At 50.3% G+C, this 17,876-nt stretch overlaps 1 protein-coding gene across 1 annotated transcript; it reads left to right on the top strand.

Annotated features, from left to right (window-relative positions):
- Nucleotides 1–8,134: 8,134 nt before the first annotated feature.
- On the top strand, nucleotides 8,135–17,417 carry FCAMR (Fc fragment of IgA and IgM receptor). The gene is made up of 6 exons (XM_040985793.1): nucleotides 8,135–8,170; nucleotides 9,707–9,767; nucleotides 13,475–13,813; nucleotides 14,709–15,426; nucleotides 16,034–16,164; nucleotides 17,093–17,417. The coding sequence occupies exons 1-6, from the start codon at nucleotides 8,135–8,137 to the stop codon at nucleotides 17,254–17,256; spliced, it is 1,449 nt and encodes a 482-aa protein (XP_040841727.1). The 3' UTR covers nucleotides 17,257–17,417.
- The last annotated feature ends 459 nt before the right edge of the window (nucleotides 17,418–17,876 follow it).

Below are 17,876 nucleotides of genomic sequence, written 5' to 3'. Positions count from 1 at the left end.
TCTGTCAAGCTCAACAAATCTCATAGCAATCTCTTTACAACAAAAAGTTGGCTCTGTTCTCTTACAACATGGAGATGTGTAGGCTTAAGTCCAAAGACAGCAAAAACATGGGGGTGGGAATCAACGGAACTCTAGCATCTTAGTGGAGACACCTAAGGGGATGATGTTTACAAAATTTGAATCCCTGGGATCTTTGAAACCCTCAGAGCCCACAGGACTTCCCTGCTTCTCCCTACCAAGAGTTGACTGCTCTCTGCTTCTCCAGCCCCTGATCTCCACCTGGCTTGAAGGAGGTCCAGAGGGCTCTTCCTGCCATCTCTGCTCCTAGCAACTAGGCTTATCTATTAGGTCTAACCCATCAAATAAGTCAGGGGGACATGAGCGCATTCTGATAATAAAAGAAAGGGACTATTAGCCCCTAGTGCGCTACAAGTGCTAGCCAGCCCATACCAGCAAAGGCAGAAGAGTTCACATGGGACTGGATCATAAAGATGCTGGAGCAGCCCCTTGATTTGGCACCACTCACGAGGAAGATGGGATTTATTTAACACTATGGACACGGCCTCACTGTTCAGGTGCCACTAGAAGCCTAAAACCTGTGATGGATGAAGCTAGGAGAAGTTGAACCATCAGTGCAACCTTAGCAGGCAGTGGAGGAAGAGGGAAGAGGGAAGTGAAGGGAAGTCAGCATGCTACATCTGAATTCCTGTGATTCTATTCCATGAGAAGGCCCAAAGAGATGAACTAACAAGAAAACTTGTTACAGCGTTGCTGCGAAGATCAATCAGGGCTCTCCTCTACCAGCCAGAGCCAGTGGGCTCTCCTTTACTGGCCAGAGTGGGTGGGAAAAGCAAACAAACAATTTGGCTTGAGAATACCAATTACCAAAGAAGCCAGGTGGCGGCACTTGACTGCAGTTAGTCAAGTGGATGTAACTGTTGTGATGAACAATGGACTTGGAACAACAGCCAAGGGAATCTGACCCACAGGGCGTTACAGGGTGACAACAGGGAACACAATGTCTGTCGTAACAGAACATACTCAAACACCAAAGCTCTTCCTGAATTGTACCTTTAAAATCCAAGGATGGGGCCCGGCACGGTGGCGCAGTGGTTAAGGTCCTCGCCTTGCACACCTGGGATCCCACATGGGCGCCAGTTCTATCCCAGCAGCCCGCTTCCCTTCCAGCTCCCTGCCTGTGGCCCGGGAAAGCAATCGAGGACCGCCCAAAGCTTTGGGACCCTGCACCCACGTGGGAGACCTGGAAGAGGCTCCTGGCTTTGGATCGGCATAGCATCGGCCATTGCGCTCACTTGGGGAGTGAGTCATCAGACAGAAGATCTTCCTCTCTGTCTCTCCTCTCTGTATATCCGCCTTTCCAATTAAAAAAAAAATCCAAGGATGGATGACAAGGAGTTTGAGCGCAGTGGCCTCAAGTGAAAGGCCAGGAACCATTGGTCATTTTCTGGACTTGGGTCCATTTTCAGATGAGCAAACTACTTTTGTGAGCAACTGCACACCATGGAATGGGGACTCCCAAATATCCTAAGGACCATGGTACAACTTGCTATGTTACCAGAGAGCTCCATTATGATCCCTATTCTAGTTGGCGGGGCAGATGAGAGCCAGCTGATTAATAAAAGCCTAGCCAAGATCTGCCGCTTACCCAGTGGTAGTGTTTCCAGTCCATTCACGTGTCATTACAATCACTGAACTTATTAATTGGAAATCTGGGTCCTAGGCTTGTAGGTAAAGAGCCGTCTAGTGGGGTCAAGTGAAGCCCTTGAAATGGCCCCAGCCCAGGGAATAAATTCAAGAGAGTACCTCGTAGTGACGTCATTGTGGATACTCGCATGGATCATCACATTATTCACATCCACAAGGGTGAATAATAAATACATCTTCAATTTTGTTCCAGGGCATTGCAAGTTCCAAAGAATCTGGATCCTCTAGCTACCCTAAAGTATGTCATCTTGAATGATTGTGGGATAATATTCTGCTAATCAGGATCCATGAGCAAAAAGAGGCTGGAGGTCTGAGGGAGACACAGGTGGCTCAGGATGAAGGGGCAAACCCTATGCAGATGCAGGGCTTGCCACTTCAGGAAGAGCTTAGGGGTCCAGGAAATCTCATCCAAAGTGAAAGACAAGGTATTATGTCTCACGTCTCTTACCACAACGAAGGAATCTATGCATCTTTGGAGGCAGTATATTTCTGCTCTGGCATGAAGACCTTCTACCCCTAAGTGACACCTAGGGCAGATGAAGGCTCTGAAGCAGGGCCAGCTGAGAAGGGAGCCATTCTGCTGCTTGGCCCTAGATGTGCAGGTGGTGAGAGAAGCAGTTGTTCAGAGCTGTGGCAAGCCTCAAGACAGAACCACCACCCGGTCACAGGGTCCTCGTGGCTCTCTGCAAGACCGGTTCATCTGCTGAGGAGAAGCACAATGTTTTTGGGAAACAACTCCTGCTGTGATTTTGCCCAGGTAGAGACACAGTGGCTGAATAGAACATGAGCTGAGAGCTACTGCACTCATCAACTCAGCAGGTCAGGCAAGCCCAGCCACCAGCACATTTGTAAGTTGGAGGTGGTACATGTGGGACCTAACACGAGGACCCAAAGGCACAAGCAAGGTTCATGGGTGGATAGTCCAGACCTTCACGCCAGTGCCTACTACTGTACACAAAGCATTATATAGGAGCATACCTTGGAACTAAGTGTGAGAGGAGGAAAAATAAAACCCAATCTTGGTTTGCAAATGAGTCGGTTTGGTATACATGTTCAACTTGAAAATGGACAATATATATAATACAAGGAGGGACACTGAAAGATAGTGGCCGGAGAAAGTCCTTTCAAAACAGTACACTGGGCCCGGCGGCGTGGCCTAGTGGCTAAAGTTCTCTCCTTGAACAAGCCAGGATCCCATATGGGCACCGATTCTAATCCCCGCTGCTCCACTTCCCATCCAGCTCCCTGCTTGTGGCCTGGGAGGGCAGTCAAGGATGACCCAAAGCTTCAAGACCCTGTACCCGTGTGGTAGACCCGGAAGAGGCTCCTGGTTCCTGACTTTGGATCGGCGCAGCACTGGCCGTTGTGCTTACTTGGGGAGTGAATCATTGGATGGAAGATCTTCCTCTCTGTCTCTCTTCCTCTCTGTATATCTGACTTTGTAATAAAAATAAATAAATCTTAAAAAAAAAAAAGAGGGCCCGGCGCGGTGGCGCAAGTGGTTAAAGGTCCTCCCCTTGCACGCCCGGGATCCCATATGGGCGCCGGTTCTAATCCCGGCAGCCCGCTTCCCTTCCAGCTCCCTGCCTGTGGCCCGGGAAAGCAGTCGAGGACGGCCCAAAGCTTTGGGAACCTGCACCCGCGTGGGAGACCCGGAAGAGGCTCCTGGCTTTGGATCGGCATAGTATCAGCCCGTTGCGGCTCACTTGGGGAGTGAATCATCGGACGGAAGATCTTCCTCTCTGTCTCTCCTCTCTGTATATCCGCCTTTCCAATGAAAAAATAATAAAAATAGATCTTAAAAAAAAAAAGAAAAAGAAAACCCCCCCCAAACCAAAAGCAAAACAGTACACTGGTCACCTACTTTGCACTGAGGGAAAATGCCTTGATGTCAGAATTTATACAGAGGTCTGTATAGAGAACAGTAGAAAGATTAGAGGTGAGGCACATGAATGGACCAGGGAGTGGGCGTGACGTGTGGAGATCTTTGTATCAGAAGCAAATGTCTGCCAAAGACAGTCCACCACAGAAGAGACACTGCACTAGCAACTAAACAGAATGTGGTTAATTCAATCACCCTGGCTGGCACAGTGGACGCCTGAGAGAAGGGTCCATGATGAGAGGGCTGGAGACTAAGTGTGGGCCCAACAACAGCATGGTTTCCTGCTGACCAAGGCCACCAAATGCCCAGCTAGCTAGCAGTAGAATGCTGAGTCCTCCATGTAGGACCCTTCTTCCAGGACATCCAGCAAGGGAGAGTGCTTTGTTATCACAGGGTCATGTCTATGGCAAACAGAGTCTTAACCAAATAACCCCAACTGGTAGGAAACACATTCATTCCAATCTCCAGACTCGAATTACTCCAGAAGTTATGCTAAGTGCTTCAGTCACGTTTTACCACCGCCACCCGCACCAACGTCCCAGCGAGGGCTGCCACTAAGGTTTCAGGCTACTGTTGCACCATCTCTGAAATGATGGCTGGGATCATTCGCTGTGCTTTGGCCAGCAGTTTGGGCATGAACTTAAACGGTCATCACCACTCTCCCAACCGCCTTTGGAATGCCTTCTGGGTTGGGAGTTGAATGTGGCCAGATCACAAGCTTAGCTATCAGCTAAATGATGTTTTAGATTGTAAAAGCCTGCTAACTGCTGTTATAAAATGATTATTTGTGCTACACAAATACTTTCTTCCGTTGTCATTTGGAGAAGTGACAGGTCTCAGAGTTCACCTTCCTTTGTGGATTTATATGTGATTAAGGATTTGTCGCGATGCAGATGTTTAAAAACAAAGTTTTTCTCGATATTGAGCATTTTGACTCGAACAGGGAGGGGAAATTATGTCAAACCAGCCCTCAACAACGATAAGAAAAGTTTGCAGAGTGAATATGAAGAACAGAAAATTTTACCATCATGGAGCGAAGCATAGGACTTAGCTACCAAGGACCCCTCCTGGGGGAGCACGGGGGGAGCCCTGTGGGTGCAGGAAATCCCCTGTGCATTGTTCTTGCTCACATCTTAGACGTTTTGCGAAGGAGAAGGCTATCAATGTGGATTGCTTTACTGCATAAACAGCTTCCCCTGCTTTGGTTACCTTTCTGTTTTGCTTATGTTTACTCTCGTGTATGTGTTTAGCAAAAAACATGCTTTGCTAAAACAGGGGTAAAGGTATTGAAAGAGGGGTGTGGGGATGGCAGTGGATAAAGCTCTTCTTAGAGCAGACATTTGGCCAAAGTGCTATTTACCCTGATTCTAGAACGATTTTGAAGTCAGAAGATCACAGCGTTACAAACCTATGCGAGGAGCGCCCTGTGACTTTGTGCTGGGCAGGAACATTCAGGGGCATCTCCAAGCAAGTCAGCAGTGTGCAGTCTTCTCCCTGGTAAAGCTTCAAAAAGCTCAGATTGTGGCATGGAGACAGTGCCCTGAAAACTATTCAGTAGAATCCAACTATTTTTATATCGCTAGTAATAAAAAAGGCCTTCAAAGTACTTAAAAGAAAGAAGACAGAGGGGGAAATGGTAGCATAATTTATAAAATTAAGAAAAATTGACACATATTTATCTAAGCATATATTTAATCTAAAAATTATGCAAATAGTTATTTTTTAATCCTTTAGATGCCAACATTATGGAAAGAGGAAGGAAAGCATGAGGAAAGGAAGGAAGGAAGGAATGAAAGAGAGAAGGGCAGTGGGTAATAGTGAATCTCTGAACAGATGGAACCTCGAAGGAGTCTTACTGAGTGTGTTATGTTTCCAAGGCCCTGGCTTCACGGGCCTGTAAAGGAGCCTTCTCTGTAATCATCTAATGTTTCCCAAGAGCTTCCAATGTGCTGGGGGCTTGAAGTTGCATGGATTATCTCATGTAATTCACATAATAACCTTTATGAGGTAAGTGCTTTTATTTCCTGTTTAACAGATTAGGAAAAAGTTTAGGCATAATAAGTAACCTGGCCCCCTCTATTTTCCCAGTAAAAAGCTAGGATATGAACTTGGCAGGGGAGCGGGAGAGTAACTCCAGGAGCCAGCAGAACAGAATCTAGCCAGGCATCAGCCACCTCTCGACCACCAACAACTACATCGGGCATTCAGCTCTGAGCATAAACTTCTGAAGGCAGGACGACTGGGTCCAGTTCTTCCAGTTGTGCACTGATCAAGAATGCCGCATCTAAACGGATGCCATTTGCCTTGCAGACATTTTCTAACTTACATGGGAGAGGGGTGAGGATCTGGAGGTGCAGGACTGGGGCCCCTGACCAAGTCCTGGGACACACATGCACACATACGCACATGCACACACACAAGACTGCCCTGCTCCAGCCACGTTTCACGCTCATCCTTCCTTCTCCCACTGCTTCAGGGACTCTTCAGGAACTCCTTTCCTCACCCCAGCTTGTCTTCAAACCTGCTTGGGGACATGTATCGACCACACATGCCGCCGTCTGTGGTGGTTCAACAGGTGCACAAATAAACCAGCCGAGCTCATTCTTAAGGAAGAGGGGCCATTTCTCGTTAGCCAGAAGGTGCCATCTCAGCTATCACAGATCCTGATCATGTCCTCCCGGCCTGCAGCATGCCTTCTGCCTTAGGCCTTCAGTCATTCAAAGCTTGGACTGTGTCCATGCTTCTAATATCAAGTCAAGATCAGCAGAGGTAGAAAGATCTAGCTTTCACAAAGGAAAGAAAGACCCACCCACAGACTATATTCCACAGGGGAAATCTGGTGGTGGTGGGGTTTCATGTGTCATGTCTTTGGGACAAGCCACTCTTCTCAGTGCTTAGATCATCTCACTGCCTTATGTGCTGAATGGGAAGAGGGTTCCTAAGAGCCGGGTTATGCCTTTAAACTGCCCATGAAGGTCTTCTCCACGGGGGTTGGAGAGGCCAGGTCAGCTTCAGGGCACCAGCTACCAGGCGGGTGGCAGGGGAATTCCTCTCCTGAATTTTGAAGTTTTCCTTCTCCCTACTCCTGGGCTGTTGCATCACTCTCTGCAAGATGCCTGAATGGGCCAGCTCAGCTGGGGCATCCTAAGAAGTCTGGAACCCTGTTCTAGAGAAGACAGGAAAGAAAAAGGCATGTGTGTCACTGTTCCTTGGGAGCTGCCGCCCCATCCCTGGGAAACTTCTACAGGAACGAGTGACAGTGACAGAGGCCCAAGACTGGCTCCCTCATGTGAGTCCTGACATCCAGACAGAAGGGACTTGGTGCAGGTGGCAGGGAGCTGAGTGGCAGAGACCCACATCACGCCTCCATCTTGCAGCCTCAGTTCCAATTGCTTCCCAACATGACACACCACCTCTTCTGGTTTTAACCACAGCAACCATCCCTGGTTTAACCAAGAACAACTAGAAGACATTCAAGTACATCAGAGAAATAAGAAGATTCCAGAAGGCTGTCATTTCCAAAAGAGATGGAGGGAAAAATCCCAACTAAGGTGAGTTGCGACTTTCCCCTTTGAATGTGGGTTTGTAGTGGCAGCAAAGGCCTTGGGGGCCCCTCCTGGAACACAGGAGCTCATCCCAGCAAGCTCAGGCTCCTCTCAGCTCTGCGTTCTTGTGTGCACCTGCACCAGCATGCACAGTTCCTCAGTAGAACTATGTAGTTAAATGAGCTCTGGAAAGAGAAGAATCATTGCATTCATTCAGAGCGCTTCCTTTACAGTGGAGAGGAAAGCAGTGTGGTCAGGGTCACTGAGTCAGCTTTGGGCAAAGTTAACTTTCTTGAAGCCCCTTTTGGTCCACTGCCCAAAGAATAGACAAGGTGGGAGGGATAAATAGAGAAGTGGAGCTCAGCGGGGCACTAGAGGACTGGAAGTTGTGCAACAGTCAGGGCTAAAGACAAGGTGGCTAGCTCTCCCTACAGGACCAGAGGGATAATAAATTCTCCCCCACCCCCAGTCCTAATGTGATCTTACCCCCTACGATGCTGTGAATAGGAACAGAGGCCTGTGGTCCCAGCTACTGAATTGGGACACCCTGTACCCTTGGATGAAAGATTTCTGAAGGTCATGGTCAACGAAGGTGACTTGGACTCTTGCCGTTGAGTGTTACCTGTCCAGTCTCCAATCAAGGCTGATAATTCTCTGGAGACATGTTATCTCCTACTCTGAGCTTCCTCATTGCCTCTTGGAAACCGTTTCTCCTCCCAGAGCCAAGAGATTGCTGCACCATGGGGCTTTAGAGGAGCTGAGCGGCGTGGCCTAAGGACTTTGACCCCCAACGTGTGCTGCATCAACACTTGGCACTGGGAGAAAATTAGCCCAGGGGGAATCTAGCTGCCAACCTCAGAATTAGCTTGAACTTGGGGAACATCAATCAAATTGTGGACTAGGTGAGGCACACCCTGTGAGGGTTTCCAGGTGACAGCGGGAAACCAGGAGTTCTGGAGTCAGGGAAAGGGTTGAGGCCGCCATGGTAGTGCGGAAGGAAAATGAAGGCCAGGAGGCAGTGGGTGCCAGCATGATTTGCTGAAGCTGACCCCTCATGGGGCAGACAGGCGCCCTCGTGGAGGCGGCTGGCCAGTGCTGGGCTGCGCTGACCACTCAGGGCTGCCAGGCCAGTCCACGCACCCTTCATTGTTTTCTGCTCCTTGGCTCCCACTCCCCTTCTCCCTTCTTTCACCTCCTCCCTTCCTTTCCTCTCCCTCTTCTCCCATGTCCTCTGCCGTATGTTATCTCTTTTCTCTTGGATTCCCTGCTGCACAACCTATAACTCAAATGGCAGGTGGCTTAGTCTAGCCCAGGGAGAAGAGGGTTCCCGTGCAGCAGCCATACATTATGAAAATACTACTCATGGATCACGAGATTTTTTCTTTTTGTGTGTGTGTGCTAAAATAAGCATATCTTTTAATTTCATTTTTTTCCATCAACTTTTCGAAGTACTTTCATATGAGGGTAAGGAAGCAAAAAGAATTGTAAACTCCAGTGCCTAGGAGCTTCAGGCAGTAAATGTAATCAAAAGCCGATTTTTAATCAAACACAAAGTACCTGAAAACTCTACAGGGAACACAAAAGCAGGCTGATGTGCAATCTCTGTACTTTGATCAACCTGTGGCAAAAGGGCATCAGGCAGTGATCGATCATAATTAATCGGGTACTCACTGAACGAGCAGTGGGTTCCTGCATGCACTGCACTCTCACAGTGGGCGAGACCCTGTCCCCGAGCCAGAAGGCCAAGGGGTGAAGCACAAATCCTGCCCTGGAACAGCTCCCCGCGGCCCATGCAGGAGACCAGAACAAGGGAAGGTTCAGTGTGGGCTGGGGCCCAAGAACAGCTTTTTAGAAGTTGTGAGAAGAAACAGAACAGGCCCAAAGGGCAGGAAGATAGGGTTGAGTAGCTTGAGATTTAATCTAGAATTCCTTGCTACGGACGGGTGATACAGGAGCTGTGAAAGAAAGTGTGCCCTGGAGGAGCCGATTCTCCTGCTGCCAAGAGGAAGGGGTGAAGCAGGAAGAGGATGGTGCTTCACCACCTGGCACATGCCAGCCAAGTCCCACAAACAACGCCAGGCAGATCCTCCTGCTCCCCTGGAGGAGAAACAAATCAACTTCCCCAAGGTCCTGCAGTCCCCTGACCCCTTCACCCTGAGGTGGCTGAGCCACCCTGAGCCACTCAAATGTGTGACTGCTCCACTCAACAAATCTAGAGCTTGGCGCTGGCGAGTGAATGCTGGGCTTGGATTCCCACAGAGGGGATTTCACCTGTTCTGAACCTCAAGTGCAAGGGAAATTTGAAGTGCAATGGCTGTGAGCCAGGCCCAGCATGCACGCTCAGAAACGTGAGGATGAAGCTTTCTCAACGAGGGGGTTTCTCATCCGCTCTTGGACATCCCTGACCAGACCCCTGCACTGACCACTAGAAGTGAGCATATGATGGAGGGGGCTCCCAGGTCCCACCGCTGCCCCTCCCCTGGCTTCTCCTTTGTTTGATCTCGGGCCTCTGTTTACCACCCCCCTGACACACACAATCCGGTGTTCTTTGCAGGTCACCAACCAGAGGGCAGGATGGAAAAAGCCCCTCCTCCTCCTTCTGTACCTACTGCAAGGTGAGTCCCCCCACACAGCCCAGACTCAGGGCTTGCAAAACCTGACCTGAGTCTTCCAGGCTGCGGAGAGCCCTGGTGGCCATGGCAGCAGCACTCAGCACAGTTGGGCATTTCCATGCCTTTCTCTCCTGGGCTCCCAGGCCTTGCAGTGGACTCAGGGGATGCTCAGGTCTGCCTCTTCACCCCCGGTGAGAGCTCTTGCAAAAGGGCATATGCCTGATTTGATGATTTCTAGAGTAGTTGCAGCTGTTCTATTTTCCCTGTCTGTTCTCTTCTGTTTCAGCTGATGACATAAAGACAGCTGAATTTTCAAGATGAGGTTTGTAGAATGCACAAAAGGCAGTGGTAGCAGTGTTCACTCCTAATGAGATTTTGACAAAATGCTTGAGTGTGAGATCCGGCACAAGGGCCACCAAGGTGAAGGCCCTGCCCTGCTTTTGAGGAGTTCAAGAGCACAAAGACACTGTGTGGATAAATACACATTACATTCATCCACTCACGGAGTTCCCGCTCCATGGTGGGCAGAGGGAATACACATGGCTGGTGGGGTGTGGCTGGCCAGGTACAGATGGGTCAGATGACAAGTGGCTCTGTCTCCGAGCTGTGCTGTTGGGATTTCATTCGGACAGGGATGAGGCCCCACTGAGGTTAAGAGGAAGTGTATGCTTAGCATGGCTAATACCTAGGACCTAGTCCTAAGTAGATGTTTAACAACTGCTGAATAAACAAATAAAAATGCTGTGCTAATGTGCCCCAAGAAGTAATAACTGTATCTGGCATACAAATCAATCAGAGCTGAATGGGAGTGAGCCCTGCGGATATGATCACCATCACTTTTTTGTCTCAATCGCCCACTGCGCACTCTGAGATGTTTTCAGTAGGCATTGCTTCAAGTGTCCCTGGCTCCCAAGTGAGGCTCCAGGCAGGCTCTTGCTGCTTTGGCTAAGACCCAATCCTCCCACATGAAGTGCCCTGCAGCTCAAACGTTCTGACTCTGACAGGTCTAAGTGTCTGGTTAACTGTTTTGGTCCATACTTTAATCCTCACTCAAAAACATAACCCTGCCCCGCATAAGGTCTGAAAGTGTGAGTGCCACCCCCACTGTTTGTTCTGTTGATATCTTTAAAAGACAGAGCGACAGGGAAGAAGAGACAGAAATCTTCTATCTGTTGGCTCGCTCTCCATTCCGCAAATGCCAGGGTTGGGCCAGGGCAAGACCAGGAACCAGGAACTCCAACTGGGTCTCCCATGTGGGTGGCTGGAGCCCAAGTACTTGAGCCTTCCAGGTGCACTGGCAGGAACCATGGGGCGGCCAAGACTTGAATATGCATTCTGATATGGGGTGCAATGCGGGTTTAACCCTCTGTGCCATAAGACCTGCCCCTGCCTCTCTTCTTTCCTGCTTCCCTTCCCTCCTGATCTGGGCAGCTGCTGCTTGCCATGGGATGAAGAGAGGCAGGGGAGCATGGAGCCTGTACCCAGCACTCTGGACTACCAGCAGTTCAGGGCTGGCTGGGTACCACTCCCACCTGTGGGTGTTTTGGTGGACACTTGAATGGCCTCTTCTTGCCCATCTCCCTGCTTCGCCAGGTTCCTCTTTGGCACATAGAGGATCCCCTCCCTAGAGCCAGCAGCAGGATGGCTCTCTCCTCTCCAGGACTCAGCCCTATGCCAAGGAGATGCTCACAGCTTTCTTATCCCTCTACTGGCAGGAGACACTTCCCTTCACAGGTGTGACCCCTCCTCTCCTTGCCCTGCCACAGATCTTTCCCAAACCAAGTCAGCCTCCAATCCTTACCCTCTCCCCACCCATGGGCCTCACTGATTCACTCAACTGGAAGCCAAAGCAACAGATGGCTATTGGCAATGAAGGGAGGATGTGAGCTAGGGGCACCTGTTCCCACTAAAGAGCAGAGAAACCGGCACCACATCAATTCTACAGTACTAACTTGACCTTTAATTATCACGAGTGGCTAACACAAAATTCCAAAAACCTTAACTATTGTATAAAACTGAGAGCCACTGATCAGTAACCTATCAAAAGGTTTTTACAGAATCAGTTCTTAACTTTGGTATTACAATAAATTGTGTGCATTGTAGGAATTAATGAAGAACTCTTTATCAGCCATCAGCCTGCCCCATCATGTTGATTATTTAACTGCCATGGAGAGCACAAGATTTTCTGTAGGCAAGTAAGAGAAGCAACTTCTGGGAAGTCACTCAAGCAGCTTGCCGTATGACCTAACTTTCTTTTAGGCCAAATATGTGCTTGCCGTGTCGACATGTGGGCCTTTACTAAGACGACTTCCCAGGAAGGAAGGGGGCGGGGCACCAGCCAGAAGCCATGTGTTAGAGTTCAAAGAAACTGAGTGAGGCTTCCAAGGGAATGTCTATTCTTCAGTCAGGTGGCCACTTCTTGCCATGAACAAAGAAGTGCCTCGAACAAAATAAGTTGTTGCGGGGGAGGTTATAGTAAGTATCTACGTGACAATGGATAACCATGTGACACTGTCTACATGACAGGTAATGAAGAAAGCAGGTATTGAAGATTAACAATGTATAAGCACACATTTCTGACCTTATCTCTTCAAAGGCAGCTGTCTGTCCCATAAGCATTTAATGTTCCAAGGAACTGCAGGTCTCCTGTTTGCTTCTTGGTGTTTCAGGAAGCAGAATGTTCTCATAACAGGGTACAGGCAAGTCTTTGGAGGGTCCAGACTTCCAGGCACACAGTCACCTTTACAATTAACCCCTTTAGTCATGGGCCTGGTGGTGTGGCCATGAAAGGACAGTAGAAGAAGAAGGAAGTGGCTGCAGCCAAAGCCACCAGAAAGATATCTGGGAGGTAAAAGCAAGGCAGCTTTGAACAGTGACACATGCAGAAAGCACCAGCCATGTTGCAACTGTCCATCTCCCTCGCCCTTACCCTCCATGCCCTGCCCCAGAGTAGCCCCCAACAGCAAGCAGAGTAATCCACTATTGGGCTGGACCAGGCGTGTCATTTTTGACTGGAAGTGACTTGTTTCCCAAGCAAGACTGTGAAACCAATGGAAGGTATATGAGATATGCCTGAGATTGCAAAGCAGGGAAATCCACAGAGAAAGGATGAAGGGGTAATAAAAAATACTTTGTTTCTAGTTGTGCCCTATCAAATGCAAGTCAGCTGGTATACTGGCCATGCACTGTGGTTCCACCACATTGTCTTAAGACCAAAGCTGCCATTTTTGCCGTTCTGCTCACTCATAGTTTGATGGTATCACTTGGCTCTTCCTGTTTCTGTAGAAGAGTGGGCAGTGTGAGCTTTTGCACTGCAGATCCATGCTGTTTCCATGGAGCACAACAGGATTCTCGGGTTGAGGGCCCTATGTCCTCAAGGTGACATCTTTTCAAGCGTCTTTCCTGAGGCACAGAGGAGAGAGCCCAGTCCCTTGATGGTTTTATAGGAACACACACAGCACAGTGAACATTAGCTAAATAGTGCACCTGTTACCGCATCTCCATCTCTCAGATGGCGCCTCTTGGCTTCAGCCCATTTCCTATCTTGCGGTAACAACTACTTTCCCAGTGACTGAGCTCGGCCACTTCTGCTCTGCTTTCACTGTGGCATTTGGTGATCTGACCCCCTCATTCCAGCACCAGCTAAAGCCTGGAGCAGTGACTATGCTCAGCACTCCCTCTGCTCTGACTTTTTTCCCCTCTGTTTACAGATGCAAATGCTCTAAAGGGTCCAAAGCTGGTGTCTGGGGAGCTTGGGGGAACTGTCACCATCCAATGCCACTACATCCCTGTGTCAGTCAACAGGCACCAAAGGAAGTACTGGTGCCGCGTGGGACCCCCGAGGTGGGTCTGCCTCACCATCGTGTCCAGCAACTACTACACTCACCACCGCTATCGTGGCCGCGTGGCTCTCACAGACTTCCCACAGAGGGGCATGTTTGTGGTGACACTGTCTCAGCTTTCCCCCGACGATGTGGGGTCCTACCGCTGTGGCATTGGAGACCAAAACAACATGTTTTTCTTCAGTATGAACCTGACCCTCCCCACAGGTAGGAGCTGATGACCAATGGCTACACTTGGTGAAGTTAGTGCTGGGAGGTAGAAGCGAGGGCTCAGCAGCCTCCCTGGAGGGCTCCAAACACTGAAGAATGGGGTGGGGGTGTGCTGATGAAAAGCAGAGCATGGGGCAAAGACCCTAAGTCAATATTTTCTGCTTGAATGAAGCATCAGGAGCAGGCTATGAATGAAGACAGTTTTAGAGGTTCAAGGCCATGAGGCCTGCTTGAGCCCCATTCCCATGAGGGACTCCTTAGCTGCATCTGAGCTAAGTCACCAACACTGAAATTGCTCAGGGGACTCCCACCCCACCTCTGAACCAAAGCTTTGAGGGGAAAAAATATCACAGCAGGATGCACGCAAGCGCTCCATCCAATTCTCCCATGTCTGACAGCTCCCAGGCCAAGCCCCCGGCAGCAGATTCCAGAGGGCTGATCAGAGACGGGTGTGGAGAGCACACGTGGCGCATTCCAGCTCTAACAGGCCACTCTCCAAAGCAGACGGTCTGGTAGGAGACGGTGGGGGACAGATCAGTGTTATCGACCCTGCCATCCAGCCATCTGCTGTCCTAAGCTTCTCAACCAGAGGCAGTGCTTCCTGTTGCTCTTGTTTGAAGAGTAGAACTTCCTTAGGGTGGAGGCTGCTGGGGGAAAAGGACAGCATGGGCATCCTGGCACTGGGCTGGGCGGATGGAGATAGGAATGTAAAATGTCAATATTTGCCACTGACTACAGAAGGCATCTGGGTTACCCACACTTCTGTTTTACTCCAACATATTTGCTGAAGATTGTGTCTTTTAGTGAGGTTGCATTTGGTATAACAAGCATTTTGAATCCAGCAGGTGGCCTGGATGGCTTCCCATGTGGCCTCCCCCTGTTGTTCACACAGGCGGCCCCAGCAGTGTCCCCACAGCTACAGAGCTCATCACAGCATCCATAGGAACAGCATCTCTGGCACCTGACAGATGGACCTCAGGGACCACCCAGGCTGTGGAAGTACACAAGACAGAGTGGGACAGTGTTGTCCCGACTCCAGGAAGGAGCAAGACCACACCTGCAGCAAAGGGAAGACAAGCCCCAGGAACAGCCAAGACAATAGCTCCAGGCACAGGCCTCAGAGGAGCGCGTTCCATGGAGGCCACAGCTCCTTTCACAGGGAGCCCAGCTTCCCCACCCAGAACCACATCCGATTCAGCAAGTGCAGGTGCATGGAGCACCGGAAGCTCAACCACTTACAGGGCTGGGACCAGCATGGAGGAACGGGTGATGGCAACCACTGAGGCCTATGAGCCACAGCAGGAAACAGCTGGGGAGGTCCCAGAAGCCACTAGGCCATCAGCTTCCATTTCAGGAAGCTCAGCCTGGAAAGGCCTCCAAGAAACAACACCTGTTTCTACGCAGCAAGCCCTGGATGCCACAGGAGGCACAAGCCCAGACGCCGGGGTGTGGCTCTCGGAAGACCCCAGCACAGAGACGGCATCTATGGAAGAAAGCACTGGTGGGGAGATGCACATCACTGCTGGGACTAGTGGCCCCCAAGCAACGCCCAGCCTGGCCCCAGCAGCAAGCACACGGAGGTCTCCTGGCAAGGAGTCTTCAGTGAAGAGGTGAGCCCCAGGGTCCCTCCTCTTGGTGGACGGGCACATATGTGCCATCCTTTGGCTCTACGCCCTCTGCTCCTATTGTTCCAGTCTGAAAGTAAAGTTGTGATGATGCAAACATCAGACACATGGCTGCCCGCCCTCCTTCCCTCGGGAGTCCCTGGGAACACAAGCTGAATGTTTAGACTTAGAGAAAAATCTGGGATGACGGAATATTTAGGCTGGAATCTTCGGGGATTTTGGTCATTAAAAGGAAGAACAGAAGTTGCAGAGAAGGGAGGTAACTGCCTGGGTGGGGAGCAAAGAAAGATTGTGGCAGAGCCCAGCACCAGGGCTGGAGTCCCAAACCTTCATTCAGATCCCTTTCTCTCAGTAACACACAGTCGAGTGTGCTATTTACAGTCAAGTGGAGCAAAAGGGACATGGGCCCTGGGGACCGGGCTCTAGCCCCGGCTCTGTTATGAGCCAGCACAGGACGAGGGCAATTCACTGGCCTTGGTCTCAGTTCCCACACCTGGGAAATGAAGGGTGGGGGCGAGGGGTCTTCAGCCTTCTGTTCAGCTCTACCCCATCTCCTGTTTCTTGCCATCCCACCTGGCGCCTCCCACCCCAGTGCTCTTCCGGAAGAGGACAAAAGCTCTTGGACCCTGACCCCGGTCCTGACCACACTGGCTGCATGTCTCCTCGTAGCTCTCACTCTGCTGCAGTGGAAACTCCGAAAGTGGAGAAGGAGGAGAAGGACCTGTGAGTGCAGTTGATACAGTCCCAAGGGGGGGGGGAGGGTGAGGGGTGCGTGCCCCTACCTGACAACCTCACTGCTGGGGGTGGGACCCTTTAGAATTGGCACCAGGACTTCCCCACCAAGAGGAACTCAATTCCATTCTGAGCCATTAAACCACTTTTGGTCTGCTTTCTTTAAAAAATATTTTATTTTATTTATTTAAAAAGCAGGATTACAGAAAAAGAGAGCATGCTCTTCCATCTGCTGGTTCAAGTGCCTAAATTCCTGCAATGACCAAGGGTGAAGCCAGGAGGTTGGAATTCCACCTGGGTCTCCCAGTGTGGGTGCAGGAGCCCAAGCACTTGTACCATCTTCTACTGCTTTCCCAGGTGTCCTGGAAGGGAGTTAGATTGGGAGTAGAGCAGCTGGAACTTGAACTAGCACCCATAGAAGCAGCTGGGACTCAAACATGACAGGTGCTGGCTTAACCCACTGTGTCACCATGCAGGTACCTTGGCCTGGTTCTTAATCAGTATGATAGAAAAACACCTGATGCATCCTAGAGGGCAAAGGGGTGCTCTTTGTCATTGGCAACAGCCCTGTTAATAAGCCCAGGAGCTACATTCCAACCCCAGAGGAGACAGCAGGACAGTATTCAGCCCTGGGGCCACATTCTGCATGTATACCCTTCTTCATGACCTCTCTGAGCTTCCTTGACAGCCCTGGGACCAGGTTCAAATATGCCCAAAGTGAGGGCACCCTGGTATGTAGACCCAGTGAGAAAAGGGTGGGAGTTCCTGGAGGCAAACTATCCCTGTTGCTCCAAGTTGCCAGTTTTCTGGGCAAAAAAGCTCTTGGAAACTTGCAGTGAAGAGGAGGGTTGGTTCCCAGGGAGGCAGTGTCAGCCCCGACCACACCTCCAACCATTAAAGCCTTTCTGTGTCTCTGCAGTTCGGGAGGCAGAACAGGCACCAGGGATCACCCTGGTTCAGATGACACACATGCTGGAGCTGTACCAGGACCAACCCCATGTGCAAATGAAGATGCTCCGCCAAGACTCAGCTCCTACCCAAGCCAGTCCAATGTGCTTTGAGCAGGACCCAGAAACCTCTTAGTCCACACAGACAGAAGACCACGACTCAGCACCTCCAAGCCCCAGCCTCTTCTCAACCTGAGCCACCTGCAGAACACAAAGTGATGGAACCGGGGCACCATCTGGGGAAGTATATCTTGACCATCCTGAGACTAAGAATATCAAACTTTCTCCTTGGCCAAAGGTGGCTTCAAGAAAGGGGTTACTCAAAACTCTAAGAAAGGCCACCAAGGGTGAGTGTGGACTCTCCAACCCTGGATGCTTGCAAGAGGCTCCAGGTCAGGAAGGGAGATTACACACTCTCTACCAAGGCTCCTCCCAGCCTCTTCTGTTGAGTGCCCCTTTTGCCGACACCTGTTGTTGCTCAACCTGTTACTCATGTTGTTGAACTATCCTCACAGATCCCAGGCTTGCTTCTCAAAGAGACTCAGCCACTTTAGAACACTCATTGTGCTTTGTCCATCTCAGTGTGTCTACAGAGTTTCTAACCCGAAGGGCCCCAATAAATTTCTGTGACTGATTGGCTAGCTGGGGTGTCTGTGTGGCTAGTCTGTGTGGCTTCTTGGGGACCCCTGAATTCCCACCTGGGCATTCATCTGGGCACCCTCTAGCTGACTCCACAGGCAGGTGGTTCCTATGGAG

The sequence above is a fragment of the Ochotona curzoniae genome, unplaced genomic scaffold (genome assembly GCF_017591425.1).
Source record: "Ochotona curzoniae isolate NIBS_2020 unplaced genomic scaffold, NIBS_Ocur_1.0 contig_430, whole genome shotgun sequence".
Classification (NCBI taxonomy): Eukaryota; Metazoa; Chordata; class Mammalia; order Lagomorpha; family Ochotonidae; genus Ochotona; species Ochotona curzoniae.
The sequence above is the reverse complement of the archived record's forward strand: the minus strand, read 5'-3'. Positions and strand labels throughout refer to the sequence as shown.